General features: G+C 34.4%; 3 protein-coding genes across 3 annotated transcripts; all 3 read right to left on the minus strand.

Annotated features, from left to right (window-relative positions):
• LOC107638537 (receptor-like cytosolic serine/threonine-protein kinase RBK2) lies at window positions 1–2,886 on the minus strand. The gene is made up of 8 exons (XM_021120538.2): window positions 2,752–2,886; window positions 2,084–2,208; window positions 1,584–1,964; window positions 1,266–1,517; window positions 1,037–1,191; window positions 865–944; window positions 640–775; window positions 1–494 (listed from the first exon to the last, which is right to left on the minus strand). Exons 1-8 carry the CDS (start codon window positions 2,793–2,795, stop codon window positions 147–149), a joined length of 1,521 nt encoding a protein of 506 aa, XP_020976197.1. The 5' UTR covers window positions 2,796–2,886; the 3' UTR covers window positions 1–146.
• Window positions 2,887–3,953: 1,067 nt separating this feature from the next.
• LOC107638538 (uncharacterized protein At4g15545) lies at window positions 3,954–5,950 on the minus strand. The gene is made up of 7 exons (XM_016341863.3): window positions 5,414–5,950; window positions 5,268–5,336; window positions 5,140–5,196; window positions 4,697–4,769; window positions 4,382–4,625; window positions 4,229–4,307; window positions 3,954–4,144 (listed from the first exon to the last, which is right to left on the minus strand). Exons 1-7 carry the CDS (start codon window positions 5,684–5,686, stop codon window positions 4,052–4,054), a joined length of 888 nt encoding a protein of 295 aa, XP_016197349.1. The 5' UTR covers window positions 5,687–5,950; the 3' UTR covers window positions 3,954–4,051.
• An 11,780-nt stretch (window positions 5,951–17,730) lies between these two features.
• LOC107635870 (uncharacterized) lies at window positions 17,731–19,955 on the minus strand. Its single transcript, XM_016339422.1, has 4 exons — window positions 18,545–19,955; window positions 18,242–18,446; window positions 17,991–18,157; window positions 17,731–17,879 (listed from the first exon to the last, which is right to left on the minus strand). Exons 1-4 carry the CDS (start codon window positions 19,953–19,955, stop codon window positions 17,731–17,733), a joined length of 1,932 nt encoding a protein of 643 aa, XP_016194908.1.
• Between the last annotated feature and the right edge of the window lie 1,606 nt (window positions 19,956–21,561).

Below are 21,561 nucleotides of genomic sequence, written 5' to 3' on the forward strand. Positions count from 1 at the left end.
TGATTCAAGGCAACATATTTTCATCATACAGAATTATAAAAATAATTACACTACTAATTAATGGTTTACATTAAGAAGGATTAATAAAGGCACGTTTGAATTCACAACAATAGTGGCTAACATAAACTTTTCTCTAAACTATATAATCAATTTTGTTCCGTTTCTTGTGTGGGTGAGTTACTGCTTAGAATAAACTCCATATGGCGTGCTCTTTGGCTCTTTTGCTTAGAATTGTATTCATCTGCATCCAAGAGTTCTTCAGAGTATGTTCTTTGAATTTTTGACTTTTGTCTTTCTTTGATGCACTTCAAGCTCTCTTCATCACCTCTTAATATTTGTAGCACCTCGCTCATAAGAGGCCGTTGAGCCGAGGATTGTTCTACACACTGAGAAGCTGTTAAGATCACAAGGTCCATCTGCTCTTCATCATAATTGTCTTCAAGAACTGGATCAACAAGCTCTTTGATGTTGTTTGCAATTAACAAAGGCTTTGCCTGCAACATTATTAGCACAAGAGTCATGTGAACTTCATACCTTAGATGACAATTTAGTCAAATCATTTAACTGCACGAGTTTTCACTTAGCACAAGACTATGCTAGTTTTCAATGTTATAATCACTTATTTGGACAATTACATACCCACATGATAAGACTTTTTTGTGAGCTATCCAAAGCTTGTCTTCCAGTGATTAGCTCCAATAATAGCACACCATAAGCATATACATCAGTTTTCTCATCTACTATTCCATGCATGAAGAATTCAGGGGGAAGGTACCTGTTAGTGACAACAAATCAGAATCAAAGGGTTAAGTACAGTACTATCTACAAAGAATATACTAAGAAACTTGTTATAAATGTATAGACCCGAATGTGCCTTCTACTTTGGAAACAGTATGGTGAGTCCATTGGTCAGGTAACCACTTTGCTAGGCCAAAATCAGATATCTGGAGATTGAATCAGAGGAAGAAATTCTCAAGTTAAAAACACACGCATATATTTATACACAAATACATAGTGATGATTTTTGATGTTCGACCTGAGGCTCAAAAGTCTCAGAGAGAAGAATATTAGAAGCCTTGATATCCTTGTGAATGATCCTTCTTTGACATCCCTCATGAAGATAGCAAAGTCCCTCGGCAGTTCCCAAAATAATCTTAAATCTGAGACTCCAATTGAGCTTCTCTCTAGGCCCTGATGATGAACAAAGTAGTAAGAAACCAAAAATGTTAAGTTGTAATAAATAAAGATGCATATATAGTGCATACCATAAAGTATGGATGATAAGCTGCCATGTGGAGAGAGCTGAAGAACAAGGAACATTCCACCTTCAACACCATATCCAATCAATCTAGCAATGTTTGGATGGTCCACATGAACTATGATTCCAAGCTCAGACAAAAAATCTGCAGTCATTTCTTCTTGGTTCCCTCTTGTAAGCTTCTTTATGGCAACAAAGTTTCCATCTTCCAATTTTCCTAAGTATACCTCTGCATACCCTCCCTCCCCAATCACATTATCTGCCAATAACAACAATCATTTCCGATTTAACGAGTAAACTAGCATGAAAAATAAGACAATCATACCATGGCTGAAGTCATCAGTTGCAGCCTGGAGTTCAGAGAGAGTGAAATTCTTCCATGAAGATTTGAAGTTGGCAAACTCAGAGTCAAAAGAAGAAGGAATGAGATCCTCTCTAACCCTCTTACTCTTCCTTCTAGTTAACTTAGGAACATTCTTCTTAAGAGGGTGAAATGGTTGAAATGGCATCTGTGAGCCTTTCTTGAGAAGCTTGAAGAAACCACGCCATTGGTTGTTAGCATTGGAACCACCACTACCTGGTAGAGCCTCAGAATCAGAAGTGCTTGCTCTTGAAGATGAAGGTGTTCTTGATCCTACACTGCTTGTAGAGTAATCTGTTAAACATCCTCCACCACCACCTTCTTCAGTGTCTAATCCATTCAAGTCTGGTTTATCACCATTACCACAATAGTAGTAGCAAAGGAAAGAAACCATTATCATGTCATAACCAAGAAGAACATAAAAAAGAAAGAAAAATATACACAAGTGTTTCTTTTTTTTTTACCAATGCTTGAAAAGGAATCAGAGAAACCGGGTTTATGTCTTCTTGATCTTATTGAAATAGAATGCTTTGCAAATGTTGGCTTTTTCTCGAAACTGCCATTGCTGTTGTGGCTGTGGATGCCATTGCTATGCAAAACATGATCTTCTTTGTCAGCATTCAAACAAGAACAAATAAATGTGACACAATGGACAAACAACTCTAAGCTATGATGCTTGCAACAAACAAAGTTTAATGAACCGTATATGATAAAATATCAATGAGACATTATAACATGTGGTTGAAAACTTGGAATTAGATGCATTAATATAGTACAAATTTTGTTAAATTATGTCACGTTTTAATATAAAAATGATAGTTAAAATCTAGATTTATCTCAAGTTAAATATGTTAAATTATCTAATAATTGGTGGAAACTCAGGTGCACTCGACTTCACGTGAAGTTGACACCTGAGAGTCGTTAGATGATTTGACTGATTTGACTAAATTTTCATCTAACGGTTCTCAGATATCAACTTCACGTGAATTCGACTTCACCTGAGTTTTTACCCTAATAATTATATGATATCACAAACATATGAAGTTGATGCATGAGATGAGAAATGTGTGGCAATAGATGCATGCATGCATGCAAGGGAACAATAACAAAAACAAAATGAGGATGATGATACCTCGGCGAAGGATGTGATTCCCGCCGCTCATGGCTCAGAGTCATGGTGGCGGCCGAGGAGGAGGAGGAGGAGCAGAAGCCAGGGGTATTAAGGACAAAATACAGAGATAAGAGACAGAGATGAAAATGAAAACAAAAGAGAAATGGATTCCAAACACATTTTCTTGTCTAAGTCATCCATCATACACGTTAATCCTAATTACTAAAAACATCGCCTATTTTTGTTCCCAAAATGTCGCCCCATTTTTTGTGTATGGTTGTTCGTCGTTCTCTTCTCTCATCTTATCGCAAGCAAAATTCGTTGTTCTTTTTCTAGTTTTTCAACAACAAAATAGTAATAATAATTCACTTGCATTGACATAATAAAAATTTCAGTAAAATAAATAAAAACAAGTTTGTACAAAAAATGGTCTAGTTTAATAGTTAGCTGTGTGGATTTTGGAACATGCTTAATTAATATTAGCGAGGAAATTAAAAGGCTAAAATTTGTATAAATACATGTGTGGTTTAATGAGTAAAGTATCGTTTTTGTCCTCAACGTTTGGGGTAAATCCTATTTGTGTCCCTAACGTTTAAATCGTCATATTTGTATCCCTAACGTTTGTAAAAGTTATTCAATGTTATCCTACCGTCAATTACACATCATGAACGCTTTAGTTTGAGTTTTAAAAATCTCTTCTTGAAGTAAGAATACAAATGTTTGGGATAGAATCGATGATTTACTCCGAAAAATAGTTCATCAAATGTTGAAACTAATTCCTACAACATTTACATAATTCACTTTTTTAGGAACATAATTGAATATAAACACAAATAGTGGGTATAATATTAAAATCGAACACATCTAAGTGAGACCTAATTGAGAATGAATACATCCAAGTGAGAATAATTGAAAAATATAATCTGATTTGTTAGTATAAATAATAGTAGGATAACATTGAATCACTTTTATAAACGTTAAGGATACAAATAGAACAATTTAAACATTAGGGATACAAATAAAACTTACCCCAAACGTTGGGGACAAACATGATTGTTAATTTATTTTCAATGTGTATTTGTCTATTATTAATACAATCAAATCGAGCCAAATACAAACTTGGCCTTCAAAATTTAAGCACTATTTTGTAAAATAATTTGAACTACACACAACATTAAATAAAGTAATTAAGCATGCATAACTATAAATCAAACTAAACGACATAGAGGAGATTTGAATTTATTATTGAAAAATAATAATGTAATTTACAAGGGCAAAATGTTGTAACTTAGAGGAAATGAAATTAAAGAAGAATAATATGTTAATGGACATTGCGAGAGATCAAGCCCTCAAAGATAGCATACAGGTCCTTGTTTTGAGGCCCAAATATCTCATCAGCTTTCTGCAATGTCTCCTGCAACACGTGAGTTAACTATTATATACATTGCAAATTTGCAATACATAGAAAATGAAGGTAGTAGGGTTGGTTGTTAATTACCTCTTTTGTTTGTTTATGAGAATTGAGTTCCTTAACATTTGATAAAAATGCACCAAATTGCTCATAAGACAAACGGCTCCTAACATTATAACATAAAGAAGCTAATGAGTAAAAAACAAGAGTATGCAGCAATATTCATGATGTGATGATCACCTGACTTGGCGAAAGAACTCCTTTCCATCCACCCTTGTTCTCCCTGTTTGTTGTGAGGTGGAGAACGACATGGCTTGGCGCCTGCTGCTCGGAGACACAGGTTTTGAGGATGTTCTTCTTGCACTTGGTGAACCTGGCGGACTTATGTGTGGTGTGTTCGCTTCAGATCCTAATATTAACACGCCATCCTCTGCAACTCTCATTGAAGATGTTCTTGAAGGTCCCATCGATGAACTATCATCATCTGTATCGTGGAGTTAGAGATATAATCATTTATATTCGAACTTTTATAAAATAAAATTCTAAATGGCCTACCTCCAGGTTGTGTTGTGGAAGTCATACTTGCTTGGCTGTGCAATTTGCCAACGATGTCTGCACCTCCTTCTCCCTACATATCATGAATGCTATTTTTTAGTAAGATGCTACTAGTACTATTTATGTGTCAAAGTCAACTATATAAGTTTATTTTTACTAAGGAGATAAAAAATAGTCATAACTTGTCTTATTTAATATTTATTAATTATTATAGATAAATTTTAGCTAGTTCTTTTTAGTTATTGAATATTTTTTATAATAATAAGGTGGAAATTCAAGTGCAGTCGACTTCATGTAAAGTTGATAATTGAAAGCGGTTAGATAATTTGACTGATTTGACTAAATTTTTATCTGATTCTCAACTATCAACTTCATGTGAAGTAAGTAGACTGCACCTAAGTTTTCATCTTATAATAATAAGTAGAAGGAAGAATGTAACCTACAGAATTTTCTTCATCCTCTTGAAGGGATTGCATGAGTCGTCTTCTGAAAACTTCCAACTGCATGAATAAGCATGCAATTAGTCCATGAAGCACCCACACTACATTACATATACTTGAAGAATTCTTACCTTGGAGACATCTCTGCTCAGCTTCCTCACAGTGTTGGAAAGAGAAGCATTCTCTTTCACCAACCTCTCCTGTATATAATAAAATAAAATTAGAAAAACCAAGCATGGTTAGATTGAATTGAACCGGGTTCAGTAGCCATTCGAACCTTATCTTGTTCGGCGTGTGCCAGCGAGTCCACCTGAGACTGCAATTCGGCGATGAGGGTATCTCTCTCGGCGAGCTCGGCGCGTAGGTTGGAGGACTCCGACTGTAGCGCGTGGATGCGCGTGGAGAGAGCAATGGAGGTGATCTTGCGGGCCAAATCGAGCTGCTCGAATGGATCCAACGGCAGAACTCGCACAAGCTCTTCTGGTAGCTCCGCCTCAGGAGGAGCAGCATCAACACTGGATTCTCCACCACCTCCACCACTCACCAACATGTTTCGTTCTTTTTTCTTGTTTTATTATTATTATTATATTGGAATACTACTGTGGTTGGAATTATATATTTAATTTAATTTTTGGAATTATGTGAAGTGTGAATTGTGATTCAGTAGTTGTTTTGTTTGAGAGGGTAGCATGCAAAAGGTAGAAAATATAGATAAGAGTTATAATTTTCCATTTTTGAAACCATTGTATGTGGTGTGATATGGGTTGAGAATGGATAGGGTTTTGAAGAAAAGACAAAGGTAGAACAAGGGACCAGTGATTATGGTGTGAGTGACTCGCAATTATCATCACAAACAAATTCACCCTAGCTTCACAAGATGGAGAAAGAACCTTGAGGTAAAATAACTGGCCCATTAATCCATTACTATTGCATCACATATTCCAATAAGAAGCAATAAGTTTTGTGATTTATAGTCATTAAGTAATTATCAATGATATTTTTAATGGTGTAAGATTCCATCCGTGTAGATTACTTATTTTTTTTTACTGATTACATACTTATCAGAATTTAATAAAATTGCTAATCCCTAAACTTTTCCTTTCAATATAATAATTAACTTGAATTAATCTGCATAAATAAATATTAAGGATTTGAATTTTATCTATTCATCAATAACAAACTTTTAAATAAAATTTTAGTTTATAATAAATTAATTCTTAATCTAGTAGAATAAAAATTATCATAAACAAAAAAAAAATATTCTAATAATTATAATATATATAGCTCATCGACTGCTCTCCATGCTCATAAGTTTTCCGTCATCATCCTTTCCTACTATTGTAGAATGATGCATCATGATGACTACATTTTCTTCTACGAATTACTCTCTTTTTTCACATTAAGCTTTGATTTATTTATTTTTTACTTGGGTTATTCATTCACAATTTGATGTTTATATAATAATTGACCGCTATTTTAAGTCATCTATCCTTGGAATTCCATACCTAAACGGAGTATTGATAAAGATGACAACACCACTCAAATTTACAAATATTCACTTCACTTCTATTCAGCAAGTAATTATCCGTCTTGCACTGGGATGGGTTTTATCGAGATGGATTTTTGGTTGGGATAGGACGAGATCGGATTTAAGTAACACTTGTCTCGATATATATATATAATACATATAATTTTAAATGTGTAATATATGTAAAATAATTAATAAAATGATTAATAATATTGTATCATATTTAAATTTTATTTTAATTTATGCTATGTATGTGATGATAGTTATATAAATTTTAAAATTTAATTTTATTTATTGAATTTTAATAATTATAAGAGCGGATAGAGACGGGGCGGGTTAAGATTCAACTTTCTACTACTCACAAATAAGAGCGGGACAAATTCTATACGGGTTATTGTAGAGAGAGGTGAGATTGGGTAGAACAAAAACCTGTCCCTACCCGCCCCGTTATCACCCCTAAATATTGATCATTATTGGAACACTAACATTTTACCATTTGGTAAACTTAACTACTGTGCCATCTTTTCCAAACATATGTGATCTAGTGGTTATAACACAGTTGAATTATGTCTATAAATTGAAATCTAAATTCAATAATAAACGTGGCTAATCTTCGGTTAGAGAGAAACTGATAACAATTTACTCAACAAGAAACTTAAATAATGGAACCCACTCAACAACAAACTTAAATATTAATGGCCAAACTTAAATAATGGCTGAAAGATCAAGCTAATATCTCAACATCTTTAAAGAAGATTTTATTCTATAAAAATCAAACCCTAAACATGTAAAAGGTATACTATTCATTTTGAGTAATATTATACTCATCTTCTACTATTACTAACTTAAGTGTCGGAGTGTCTTTGAAGGTGTCGGCCGCTGCCATTTCTCTTGAAGTCGACGTATACTTCTCCCACTTCAAGCGAATGAGAGCCCAATCCCTAAAAAGGATGAGCTATACCTCAAGTCCAACTTACTACACAGGAACATTTAGCGCTCACCGTAGGACCGAATTTACTTAACTCCACTATCATCTTTCCTATTCCATTATTTAGCCTCTTTTGCAGGTTTTAATCAATAACAGAAAAGCAATTCTCCTCAATCCCCTACTGTAGCCTAACTATTGGTGACCAAAGAATCACCGAAAGCAGAAAATCAAAAGTTAATCAAGTTCTTGAACCAAAACAAATAAAGTGATACAGAGGAGTAGAGAAATTCTAGTATAACAATGACAGCAGTGATGACCACACCTTGAAAATAACGGCCCTCGTAATAGTCACTCCAAACCCATCAACAAGAAAAATAAATTCTACCAAATACTCTGGTAACATTATCTAATGATACACAATTTTAGAGCTATATATAAAGTTTTTTTCAGTTCTCATATTTTCATTGAAAATTTTGAATTAGCACAACTATGCAAGCATGTGATCAAATAAATTAATTTTATTGATCCCGATTATATACAATCCAAACAATCTAAGCCAACTTGCAATGAATTTCTCTCATTTTTATTATTATTGCTATAATTAACTATCCTGCTCTGATTACTCGGTGTTAATCCATGTCATTTTATTCAAGCTCTTCCTTTTTTTTTCAATTATTCTGCTTCTGGAATAAGGGGATTCAGTCTTAGCTTTAACCGACAAGTTTAAAACATTTGTTTATGATACAAAAACAAAAAACCTAAAATTAACTCGAAAGGCAATTATGAGGCAAATAAAATCAACATATCAAATTGACAAGTCCGTTACTACGGAAAAACAATCTGTAAGCATGACCTAAGTTGCTTATATACTTCTTCTATTTTCAATATAATACGACCTCTTGTAAGGCATACATCAATCTATATAGCTTTACTTTTATGAATCTTACTATTTCATATATCAACCATGTACAAGCTACATTTTATACTAAATTATCAGTCTGTATTTCATTTTCGATTGGCCTTAGTTGAGTATATCTAACACTATTATTTCTATCATATATTGCTGGGCCAAGTTTCATATACAATGTAATATAGTCACGCCGACCAAAAATAAGTCAGGCAGTACTATAGATCATCTCATAAAAATAACCCCAGTAACAATACCGCCATACAGACTATAACTCAGACAATTTCACCTTCTAATAGTTCAACTCCAAAATCCATGTATCAAACTAGCCTAAAATGGCATTACAAATAAGCCTATAAGTTAAAACATGGTAACGATCTCTTCTTTTATCAATAATCTTTATTCTCCTACTTTCAATCTTTCGTATTAAGTTTCAGTTATCGACTTATCATTATCCTTAATTGATCTACAAATATCTCATATACAATCAACCAAAGTCACTCTGCCACGAATCTTCAAAATTACATACATTCAATTCACCAAAATCTTCGACTGAGATATATTTATTCATTAAAACGTTCATGTTACTGTAACACCCCAACCTTTGACTCGTCATGACCAATGCCAAACGTTCAGGTGTTACTCGTCATAAGGATCTACTTAGCTCTAGGCTCAGATTTTGTAAACAAATATTAATAAAAGCCTTTATCGGCTTAGCGTGAATAAACCATTAATCGTGAAATATCATTTAGTTGCTCGCAAGGTTAGTTCTTGAAGCCATGTCACAGATAAATACATGGTAACAGAAAATAACATATATACATATATACAAATATACACATGAGTTAAGTTTAGAGATACATGTCATCTATCAAAAGCCGAGTACTACTCCAAGTTTTATATACAGATACAAAAGAGGAAGTCAGTCCCAACCCTCACACGGGTTTCCTAAACTGGAACCAACTACTAAGAGGTCCTACCCCTCTAAAAGTACTACAAAAGCGAGGGAAAAGTAATACTATTAATCGTCAAAAGGAGTAAAAAGTGAGCTAGGTTAATCTCCGGAATGGTCTTCAGCTAGAGTGAACACGTACGGTCTGCCGGGTTCGAAACGTGGGCGATATACCGAAACCCGAAACTCAACGGACTCCTCTGCCGATCCCATCTGGGGAGGGGGAGAAAGAAAGAGAAGAGGATCCGTGGGGTGAGAACCTAGAGTTCTCAGCAAGGTAAACGGAAAACTTAGGGTCTTTGTCTCTAAGTTGTCGTGAAACAGAAAAAGAACAAACATAGAGATACAAGGTATAAATATACATTCAACAAGTAGATAGTACAAACAATTAGGAAATGGCAATAAACAATTCATAGGAAGTTCATATGTGCAAACAAGATGATGCATGCCTGTTCCTAGCGCAGGTCATAAACTCATGCGTCGGTTGTCTACCCGCAACCCAACGTTACTCGGAGTGAACCCCGAATATGGTTCCTTTACTATGTCAGTTAGGCCTCATCATAATAACATTTTAATGTGCATTACAGTGCTATCAGTTAGGCGAACATTCCCGCATTAGCAATCTCAGGCTATCCGTTAGGCGGACACTTTCGCATTAACAGTTTGGCACAAGGCCCATTCAACATACACTTTTCATAATTTATTATTCGTTTCAATTATCTCTTTCGTACATGGTTTCTCATTTTCTTTCTCTTTATTATGCCTCCACATCACCAACACTATAAAACATACATCTGCATCACTGCCTAACTATACATACCTCCGCACTACCGCCTAATTATACATACCTCCACATCACCCATTAACCTTAAATCTTCCTTGGTTGTCATAATACTACTATTTTAGAACCTAAGGCTTGGTATTGAGCTAATTTGGTCATAGTTTAACTTGTACTATCTCTATTAAAAAAGATGCTATCATTGTTTTAAGAAAGTGCAGAAAAACAGTAGGGGCAATAAATTTGTTAAATTCACTAAAAATTCAATTTTCACCCAATCCTTTTCAAAATTTATAACCTTAAGCAAGGCTCTTCCAGTTTTTCAAAATATCAAATTTCAGATCATTATCATACCACATGAAAAAGTTATGAGGTTAGAAATACAACCCTGCCTTTTAAAAATCTGTTTTCAAAATCCAGCGAGCAACTCACTTTTTGCTACATATCTAATTGGTTAAAAAGAGTTTTGACACGAAATTTAAATTGAAGAATTTGGACACATAAGGCTTGAAACTTCCATTGGTTTCAGCTCAAAAACTCTTCAAAATTGTAAATTCAGTGGGTTGGAAGTTGGTGCTTCTGTAGTAGAGAAACATAATTTCCTACAAAATCCATCAATCTTTAAAAATTCGTTTCTTCCAAACCACTCATCAATAAATTCTGAATTTTTTATGAGACGCTCATAACACATTAGAGTTTCATGGAAAATAGTTTCATTCAACAATAGAGTCTGGTCGGCTCCCAGAAACTGGTTTATTCCACTGTCAATTATGCAGAAAATTTTGCCTTGGACCTTTTCAACAACCTTACATACCATAACTCACATTTGAACTTATATCCCTTCCAAAATCACATTTCCGACTTTCCTTCAGTTATCTAGGGTTACTTTCACAGTCAACATAACCCAAAAAATCCAAACTCGACAATTTTCACAATTTCAAGTACCTAAACAAAGTCAAGTTTTCACCTTTCAGCATTATACCAAACATATCAATTCATATACCTTATCCATCATTCAAACACATACTAGAATCATATTTATCATCAGTCAAGCATATAATACTTCATCAATTCTCATCACAGACACAACCATAAAATTAACAATCTAATTATCCTAACCCTTACTTGGTGATGTCGAAAATTGATATGCTTTGCTCCTAAGCTCACTTTTTCAGCTACAACACCTAATGCATCATAATTTAATTTCATTCATCATTATCATTAGGGCCTTAGGGCCGAACCCTGACCACCAGAAAAGAGGAGATGCAACTCTCACCTTCTCTGACCGAATGGCTTAGTGGAATAGAGAGACTAAAGGAACTTCCCTTGAGCTTCACAAACTAAAAGAAAAAGCAAGGCTGGATTGTTCAATAATGGTGAAACCGAATTAGATAGAAGAGAGGGGGAGCCAAGGCTAGCTTACCCAGTAAAGAATTTCAATGCTACAAGGGTTGATGGAGGAAGAGGAGGGCTACATTCTTCAAGCTCCTACCGAAATTGAAGGGAAGAGGAAGATGGCAAGTCAACCGTGTTTGCTGGGTCACTTCGGTCTTCACTCTTTCTCTCTTTCTTTTTGCAGATTGTGCGTGAGCAAATGAATAAGTGGAGTGAGGATAATGTAGTGAACAACGGGTGTAAGCTTGCATGTGTGTTTCATGGCTGATGTTGGTGAATAAGGCAACACATGTACTTGAGTTTAATGACTAAGCATCCACTAGGTTAGTTAACCATGAGATGAAATCATGGTTTGAAAAGGGGGAGAGGTGTTGTCCGTGGCAATAATGGAAAAGAAAGGAGTGACATTGTTGTTTCTAATCATGGTTAAATTATAATTGGCTTAGGTGAACTAATGGTTTAGTTGATCTTAGGGTTTTTCATAAGAATGACTAAAGCATTAGTTTGATTTATCCTATGGCAAGAGTATTTTGGGTTAAGAATAGAAATTGTGATCATGTACCAATTGTTGATTGATGATGCATCTAGGATTGTTCTTCTGCTAATTTATTATTCAGTGAACTTAATAAATTAATAAAATAAAGAAAATTTTATTATAATGATAATTTAATTAATTACCCAAAACTTATCATTTGGAAAAGCTAAAAAATTTTAGCGCCACGGGTTATAATTTTAACTTACTCCCTATGTCGCATATATATTTAAACCTATGCGTGTCGATGAACGTCATGAGGAATGAGAAATCTCAAACTTCATGGGGGTAGGGTGGTTACAGTTACAAAATTATCCGCAACCAATTTTTCTAGTACTGGAACAGACTTACAATTCAAACGGTCAAATCCCAAAAACAAACTACAAATCAATCAATACTCAGTCAAACTGCTCAGACTTATCCAAAAGATATCCTAATTCAATACTCAAAACTCAATTCTTCTTACCAAATTATAATTTGGTTTTGAATCAAATCGCGACTCTTACTAATCTATTATCTGATAAGAAATTTCAGATACTATTGACAAACAAAAATTCTAATAATCTAAAACAAATTACTACTAATCCAGTGATCAATTAGTAACAATATTCAAACTGCAACAAGCGGCTTAATCAACTAATTAAAACCGAGCTATACTTCGATTTTTAAATGCACAAGCTACTAAGCTATCTATCATTTCAAACAAAGCGACGTCTATAAGTCGGACTCGTTTCCAACAATCCAATATCTATAAGTCGGAATAATTTCAAACAAACCGATCTATAAGATGGTACAACTATTACGCATTTTGACATCATTTCCACTATGTCCAATTTCAAACTGACCTATTATGTCGATTCACCAATTTGCCAAACAACTCAGCAGCAACAAACACAAGCGATTTGATCTATCAACAACAATCTTCATCGATTACTACTAGCCACGCTTAGTCAATCTTACAATTTCAAGAATACCAATATCAATTAACCTATCTTTGTACAATTTATATAGTTATCTATAGACATTCACCAAACCAGATCAATGTTTTCTTCTTTATATTTCTACCTCTTACAAGCCAAAGACAGTTCTTTGATAAAACTATTCCAAAAGCATCAGATGACTATCATGTAAATCATGCTACCCCTATCAATCTACATATCAAAATAATAATCTCAAAATACTCAAACATCATCTGCAAGGCATCTATAAACATATCAAAGCAACAACATCACATATATAAAAAACTAGTTCACCGAACAACGTTGAGTACTAGTTCATCAAAAGCACAAACAATTACCAACAAAACTAAATCCAAACATAAACCTACAAACATTGTTCAACACATACAATTCTAATCCTTTCAAAATACTATGGGGTGGCCATGTTATCATCCCTGCTTTCCTGCTCGACATCATCATCAACAAGTTTTCTATTAAGAACCACCTTACATGGGTCCATTATAGAAAAATCAACTGTTGGTGCAATAAACTTGGCCAGCTCAGAGGCTCTGTCAAATCCTTCAGCCAACAACTCATAACCATAGCTATCTTTACTATCTTCGGCGATTTTCTTTTCTACAGTCAGTTCAGCAATCCTAACCTCCAGCTCAATTTCTTGGTTTCAAAGAGTTTTCTCTCTTTCTTCCAAAACTCCGACTGTATCTTTCATGCTTTTCAACTCCCCGTCTTTCAAAATAAGCTCCTTACGAGCTTCTGCAACTCCTTTTCCTTTTCAATTTTATCCTGGACAAGTTTGTTCAGCTCCTCTCTGTCCACTGCAACACTCCTATGTTTCAACTTAGGGGTCCGACCTATACACATAAGTCGAGCCCCTATGACCTATATTACAACAAAAGCCAAATTAGCAAATACACTATTCAATCACACAAATACAATCAAACTATCTATATACCTGTAAGTACTGATTTAGCACCACATCACCCATATTATTTACAAACTTCAATTTAGAAGGAGTTTGTGCATGCTCCTCAGACAACTTGGCAAATAGATAATGATCATTCCAAAGCGAGCTCGTATCCTCAAATCCTTTGAAGGTATGCAACTCTTTTTGATTAGCAATAAAATTCTCAACCTCGTTCACCATGGGCTTTTTCACCAACTGCCCACCACCAACAAGATCTACCATATCTTGCTTGCTACCTCCAATACCAGCTTTTTTTTTCTTGACACTAACCACCTTTTTCCGTGGTTGCTCCATTTCAGTACCACCCTCAATCCTAGCAGTGTTAAATGACCCTTTAATTTTTTCGTATTTCTTGTCTTGAAAAAGGCACACAAACTACCCGGAGTAACTTTTAGGGCTTTTTCACATGCAAACACAAATGCTTAATAGCAGAATTCATATCATATTAGCATTATACAAACACAAATTTACCTATATAATCAACTAAAGCTTCCGTATCAGATTCATATTCCAATAATTCAGCAACAGATAACAATATATGAGAGGACACTCCTTCAACCAGTCACAATCATCCCTTTCTTACTATCCATATAATCCATTCCCAGGATCTGCCTTGATCCCGGATCCCAGTCTAATGGAAATCTTTCAATGAACATCTCATCTACATAAGGAAAAACTTTCCTCCGCTGACCTAACCTTCAAAAATATTTTCTTGAATACTTTGAATGAGGATTTAAAGGTACAAAACATTGCTCGGCTAGGACTCCCACTAAGAGTGACCCAAACCCCTCCCTCCTTTTCACTCTTTTTGACTGAAATAGAGCAAAAAACACCTTCAGTGAAAATTCTACTTTCAAGAACTCCATCAGAATCTCAACCCTTCAGAACAAATGTCCATAAATTTGGGTGTAATTGGAACGGGACGCATCTCAACTGAGTAAGCACACCATGCTCAAACTCGATGAAGGAAAAATTCACATTCAATTCAATTAAGACACATGAATACATGAAGAAGAACTCAAAACCCTCTCCGCTGTGAAACACACGATCAACGGCCATGCATGGCAAAAATTCAACCTTTATATCTAATCCTTCCCTAACCCAACAAGTTGTGTCCAACTGAGCAACACTATCATTATCATAAAAAACTAAACAATGCTTCTTAACCAAATCAGACACCCAACCAAACGGGTCATTCACATCCTATACAAATTCTTTTTCAATTATAATATCTTCATTATCTTTCTTCTTCCCTTTTATCATTCTCATTTATCATTCACATCTCTTTAATTCAGAGGCTATTATACAAAGTCCACACGTGATACAGACGAAGACAAAGTAAGAACAATAAAATAGACTAACCTCTATTTTCCATCCTCGAATCAACAGGGCTCAAACAAAAACTTCACATACTGAATGTGTCCCTTTTTTTTTCCAAAAAAAACCCTAACCCACATTCTACCTATTCTTTATTATAGTTAAACAATCAACGATGATGATTACAAACTCTTCATCTTCAGATCCCATCAGCACCATTCATTCAAATTCCACTTCCATACTGGTTATTATATCATCTGTAAACGAGAAAATAACTACAGGTCATTACTTCTATCACCCCATTTACTATCTGTATTAAATATGATTCTATTTTATTTACTTCATACCGATTATTATTTATTCCATTTATTTGAATTAAACCGGCAACTATAAGTCAGATTTAATCTGAACAACCCGACACTTATACATCGGAACAAATCCAATCACACTTTCATTTATAAGTCTGATTCAATTCAAACAACCCGACGGTAATACATTAGAATAACTCCAGTCAAAATTTTCATTTATACGCCAGACTCATTCTAAGCAACCGGATGCGTATACGTCAGCATAACCGCAACCAAATTTGCATCTATAAGTCGGACCGGTCAAAAACCAAGCCGTTATATACCAACACCCTTCTCTTCCAAAGAAATATTCTATTCTCCATACTATTATATCAAACTTGGGGCTTATCCTTATTAGCTAACCATTATTCCTAATCATTCTCAAGCTACTTTATTATTCACCAAAAGCCATTTCCAAACATGACTATCATTTTTCAACATACAACAAGTTGAGTTTGGGGGTACTAGTATTACTATTACAATTCCAAATTACAATTACCATTCCAAATTGCAAATTCCAAATTACAATCACTATTTCGAACTATGATTACAATCACTATTCTGAGCTATATTATCACCATTCCGATTTATAGATCCACAAAAAAGTTCAACCCGTCGTATTAAAAAATACCACAGGTCAAGTTTGAAGGTTGTGATCTGGTGGTTATAACCCAGTCCAGCTATGTCTATAAATCAGAATCCAAACTCAATAACAAACCTGGCTAATTTTCAGTTAGAGAAAATCTCGCTTATAACAACCCATTCAGCAACAAACTCAAATGATGGCTGAAAAATTAGGCCAATATCTCAACCTCTTTGAAGAGAATTTTATTTTATAAATATCAAACCTTAAATATGTAAAAGGTACGCTACTCATTCAAAACTTCTACTCTTACTAATTTAAGTGTAAGAATATCTTTGTAAATGTCTATTATCACTGTTTTTCTTAAAATTGACGTATATTTTTTCTACTTTAGATAAATAAAAGTTCAATTCCTGTACAAAATGAACTATATCTCAAATTCGGCTTATTACACAGGAACAATATATATAGGAGATTGCTAATATTCTCTATCAAAGAATGAAGAGTGAAATTTATTCTTTTAAGAATAATAATTATAACAACTAATTATTATGTATGGTTATTAAAGACGTTAATACTACATAAAAAAGCAAGAACAAGTGTATTAAACATGAAATGTCAAAAAAGGGCAGCTCACATATATAATTGCAAGTGTCAAAAAAGGATCAGCATTCTATATATGCAATGTGCCTTCTAAACTTTTTATTTTACATCAAAAAAGAGGAGACAGCAGGGTGAGAGAGCATATTCTTTATAATTTATTATTTAATGAAAGGCATATTTTCATGACCCCACGCCTCATCAAAAGTTATTTAGTAATTTGTTCCCACTGCTCCCCTTCTTTTTTATAGTGGAAAATTATTGAAGCAGGGGAGTGGGGACTAGGGAATACTAGTGGAAATAATATATTTTTATATAAGGGAAATCATATATGATCACTTTTAAGAGTATATACGTATACTAATACTATGCAAAGAATGGATATGTTTTTATATTTTTATATGTGCAGTATAGCTTATGATTTGTTTATATTTCTCTACCAGTGTCTAAGGAATATGTTTTTCTTCTTTGATTTTGTAGAATGTGTTGGTAAAATTATAGTCGTAAGAACTGAACCGGTAATTAAACCGGTCAAATTATTGATTTACTGATTTATTGGTTTAATCGATAAATCGTTAATTGAACTGGTGAAATTGATTTTACGTAAATAAAAAATAAAAAATATTAAAAGTAATCATATTATTAAAAAATTTAAAATACATATTTTTAGTTTTTCACTAACATTTTAAAAACAATCAAGTTTTAAAGTCTAAATATAACTAATACAAAGATAAACATGAAATTAGTTAGTACTAGTATAATAGTATCTTAATTAAACACAATAAGGATATAACAATTCATAAACTAAATCCAAGGAGTGATTTCGAAGTCGGAAAATTGCTCTTCATCTGACAAATGTGGAGCTACATCCTGATTGGTTTCATTTTTATTTGCATTTTTTACAGAATTATTAGCTCCATCATCATCCCGATCATCTTCCAAATCCAATTGATCTAGCATTATAGATAATGTTTCAGAAATCAAGATAAAAAATAATATAAAACATGTTATAAGGCATACAAAAATCATAGTTGATCATAATTCATAAATAAATAAAAGTATACCTAAATCATTTGACGGTGATTGAAGAGACATATTTGCAAGATCATTTCGTAAAGCATCAACTTCTTCAGGAGTTAAAAATGGTGGTGAATATTCCAGTATCCATTCCGAATGATCCTCAAATGCATCAAGACAAATTGAATCATAGACTTGCTTTCTCATTTGGTTCCTATGTTATCAATATACTTCGTTACTCTTGTGATGATTAAGATTTTAAAATAATGCTTTCAACTTAAAACAATCAAGAAAGTACCTTTGTTGTAACTTTAAGTTGTAATGAACATAAACAAGATCATTAAGTTTTTTATGCTCTAACCGATTCCTCTTCTTTGAGTGAATGTGTTCAAAAATACTCCAGTTACGCTCACAACATGAAGAGCTACAAGTTTGGCTTAAAACACGAATAGCCAACTTTTGCAAATTTGGTGCTCCATAACCATAAGACTCCAACCATTGATCTTAACATAAAAAACAGAAAAATAATTTATCGCAATCATAAATATCACAAAATAAATACATCACAATCGTAAAAGACCAAATTTATGAAGAAATTCACCTGGCATAACAGTGGTTCGTTCACGTATTGCAGATGGTCTTACAAAATCTTGTTCAGCATTTTTAAAGGTCCTCTTCTCACTTGTTAGCTTAGAATTCAATACAGGATCATCATAAATATATTTCTCAATGACATCCAACAAGCCAGAAGTCGTTTGTTTATGCTTTTCAAATTCTCTAGCATTAAATCGAAAAGCTGGATTTAACCAATAACCAGCGGCATGAAGATTTTTCTTAAGTTGTGCATCCCAACGGGTATCTAAAATCTTCAAATAAGGATCAACAACCTTCTTTCTTTTCTGAAACATCTTCACCATTTCTTCTCTAGCCTTATAAATAGCTTGATAAAGAAAATTCATGGCAGCTCTGTCTTCACTATCCACAATACGTAAAACACGAACAAGTGACTCAGTAAGCTTAACAATATCAGTGCATTGACTCCAAAATTTAGAATCCAAGACTTGATCCACAAATTTCTTAGCTTTGGCTTCTTTGGAGTAAGCTGAGCTTGTCCATTCTTTAGAGGTCACCATAGCTCTCAAAGGATCCTTTTGAGCTAAAATACTTTGTAAAGCAATGAAATTAGTGGCAAACCGAGTTGGAGCTGGACGAAGTATTTCCCGCCCACCTGTAAACTTTCTCATCAAGAGCAGTGGATAGCAATTATTATAGATATACTTGGTGATCATTGAAGCTTGTGACACAGTTTCACTCACTTCTTGTAACTTCCCAATATCTTGAAACATAAGATTAACACAATGAGCTGCACAAGGAGACCAATACAATTTAGGAAACTCAGCCTCCAACTTTCTTCCCACAGCAACATAGTTTGCAGCATTGTCCATTACAATATACACAACATTCTCAGGACAAACAAACAATACAACATCCTTAAACAACTTAAACAAAGCATCAGCAGTTTTTGAGACATTAGAAGCATCAACTGACTTTAGAAAAATAGTTCCTTTAGGACAATAAGCTAAAAAATTAATCAAAGTACACCTACAACGATCAGTCCATCCATCGGCCATAATAGTGCATCTAGTTTGTTTCCAAATCTCACGATAACCATCAATCATTTTCCTCACATCCTCAACTAATTTACTCAACAAATACCCACGGACTCTTGGATAATTTGGCCCTTTATACCCTGCACCCATGCTTGCAATAGCATCAATCATTGGCTGATAATAAGCTGAATTAACCGCATTAAATGGAACAGAGGCATCCATCATCCATTTCGCAATAGCAATATCACACTTCTCCACAATTTCTTTGCTTTGAAGAACGCTTTTGATAGTTGGTTGAGCTCTGGGTGTTATTGCCGATGGAAAATAGGATTGTAAACCTTTGACTTGTTTTCCTTTTCTAGAGCTAGGTGCTCGAACTCTAGATTTTTGTTGTTGTTGCATCTCATTACGTTCGATCTCGTCAAATTCTCTTTCAATTTCATCACAAGCATTATAACTTTCTGCATATTATTCTTGAGTTTTTCTTTTCTTGCTTCGAAACTCTTCAATGCTTTGATGAAATTGGTGTCTCACTGCAGCTGGCACCTTTCGACATGACTCAATATCTCCTCTTTTTTCAACCAAATGAAGCTTAAACCGATGAATTCCTCCACCCCTAATAAGCTTCTCAAAAATATATGCATAGTAGAATAGTTTTTCCAGATTCCACAACCTGTTTACAATGACCCCATGTAGGATCTTTTTTGCTCTACTATTGTTTTTTTGGGTTCCGATTGATGCATCAAGAGTTGATCCTTGTTCTTGCGAAGATGGTGTTTCTGATGGTGTATTCGCAGAAGCCATTCTAAAAGAATATGAAGTAGCAAAAGTATAAAACAATAGCAATCTTAAATTCCCTAATTTCTATTCCTATTCAGCAAGACAGCAACCTTAAAGGCTTAAATAGTTAAATTCACAGCAACCTTAAATAGTTAAATTCACAGCACAAGGCCACAAGCATATTCATAACAGAACAGACAACATAAAAACATTAGTCATAATAGCTTCATATTCATAAATTTTTCAACAAGCATATTCAACACAGAACAAATCAACATAACAACATTATTCATACTTTCAAGCTTTCAACAAGCATATTCATCCCAGAAATTTCAAGTTTTCACAACAGAATAGAACAACTCCTGATGCATCAGTCAAGGAAGTGCATAATAGAACAACAGAAAATATTGTGAGAACAAGTTTTCGCAACAGAATATAACAACTCTAGAAAAGAACATATCCTTTCAACTCCAGAACAACAGAAAATATTGATGCATCAGTCAAGGAAGTACAGAATATATCCTTTCAAGTTTTCACAACAGAATAGAACAAGCATAAGTCGTAACAGAAGTGCAGAACAACATTATTCATTATTCATAAGTTTTCAACAAGCATAGAGCAGAACTGTAGAACTGCCGAATAGAGAAGAACTGGAGAACAACATATTCAACTAACATATTTGACAGAGCATAAGAGTGAGGCAACGGCGAGGGCGACGGCGCGGCAACGGCGAGCCAACGGCGACGGCGATGAGAGACAGGGACGAAGCAGAGCCGCGGATCTGTACTCTGTTCTGTTCCTTCAGACTTCAAAGTTTAGAATCGGTGTCCAGCAATGAGATGAAGAAGACGACGGCGGGCGGCTGGCGGCGGTGGCTGGGTGAGTGATACTGTGACGGAGTGAGGTGAGGTGGTGACGGGAGGGTTAGCCGTTAGGGGATTAGGGTTAGGGAAAAGTGGAAACTGGAAACTGGGATTGGGGTTTGGGGGGTACTGTATACGAGAGCACTTTTCTTTTTTTCTTTTTTTTAATAAACCAAAACGACGTCGTTTTGGAAAATGAAGTAAAAAAAAAGCTTCCGAACCAGTCGGTTGACCAAAAATCGCCGGTTTTCCGATTTTCATCAAAACTGACCGGTTCAACTCAATTTTTAACGGTTCTCTTCCTTATTCGGTCATATCACTCAACCGGATCGGTTAGGGGTCCGGTTCACCAGTTTTTACAACTA

The sequence above is a fragment of the Arachis ipaensis genome, chromosome B4 (assembly GCF_059453495.1).
Source record: "Arachis ipaensis isolate K30076 ecotype BB chromosome B4, ASM5945349v1, whole genome shotgun sequence".
Taxonomy (NCBI): Eukaryota; Viridiplantae; Streptophyta; class Magnoliopsida; order Fabales; family Fabaceae; genus Arachis; species Arachis ipaensis.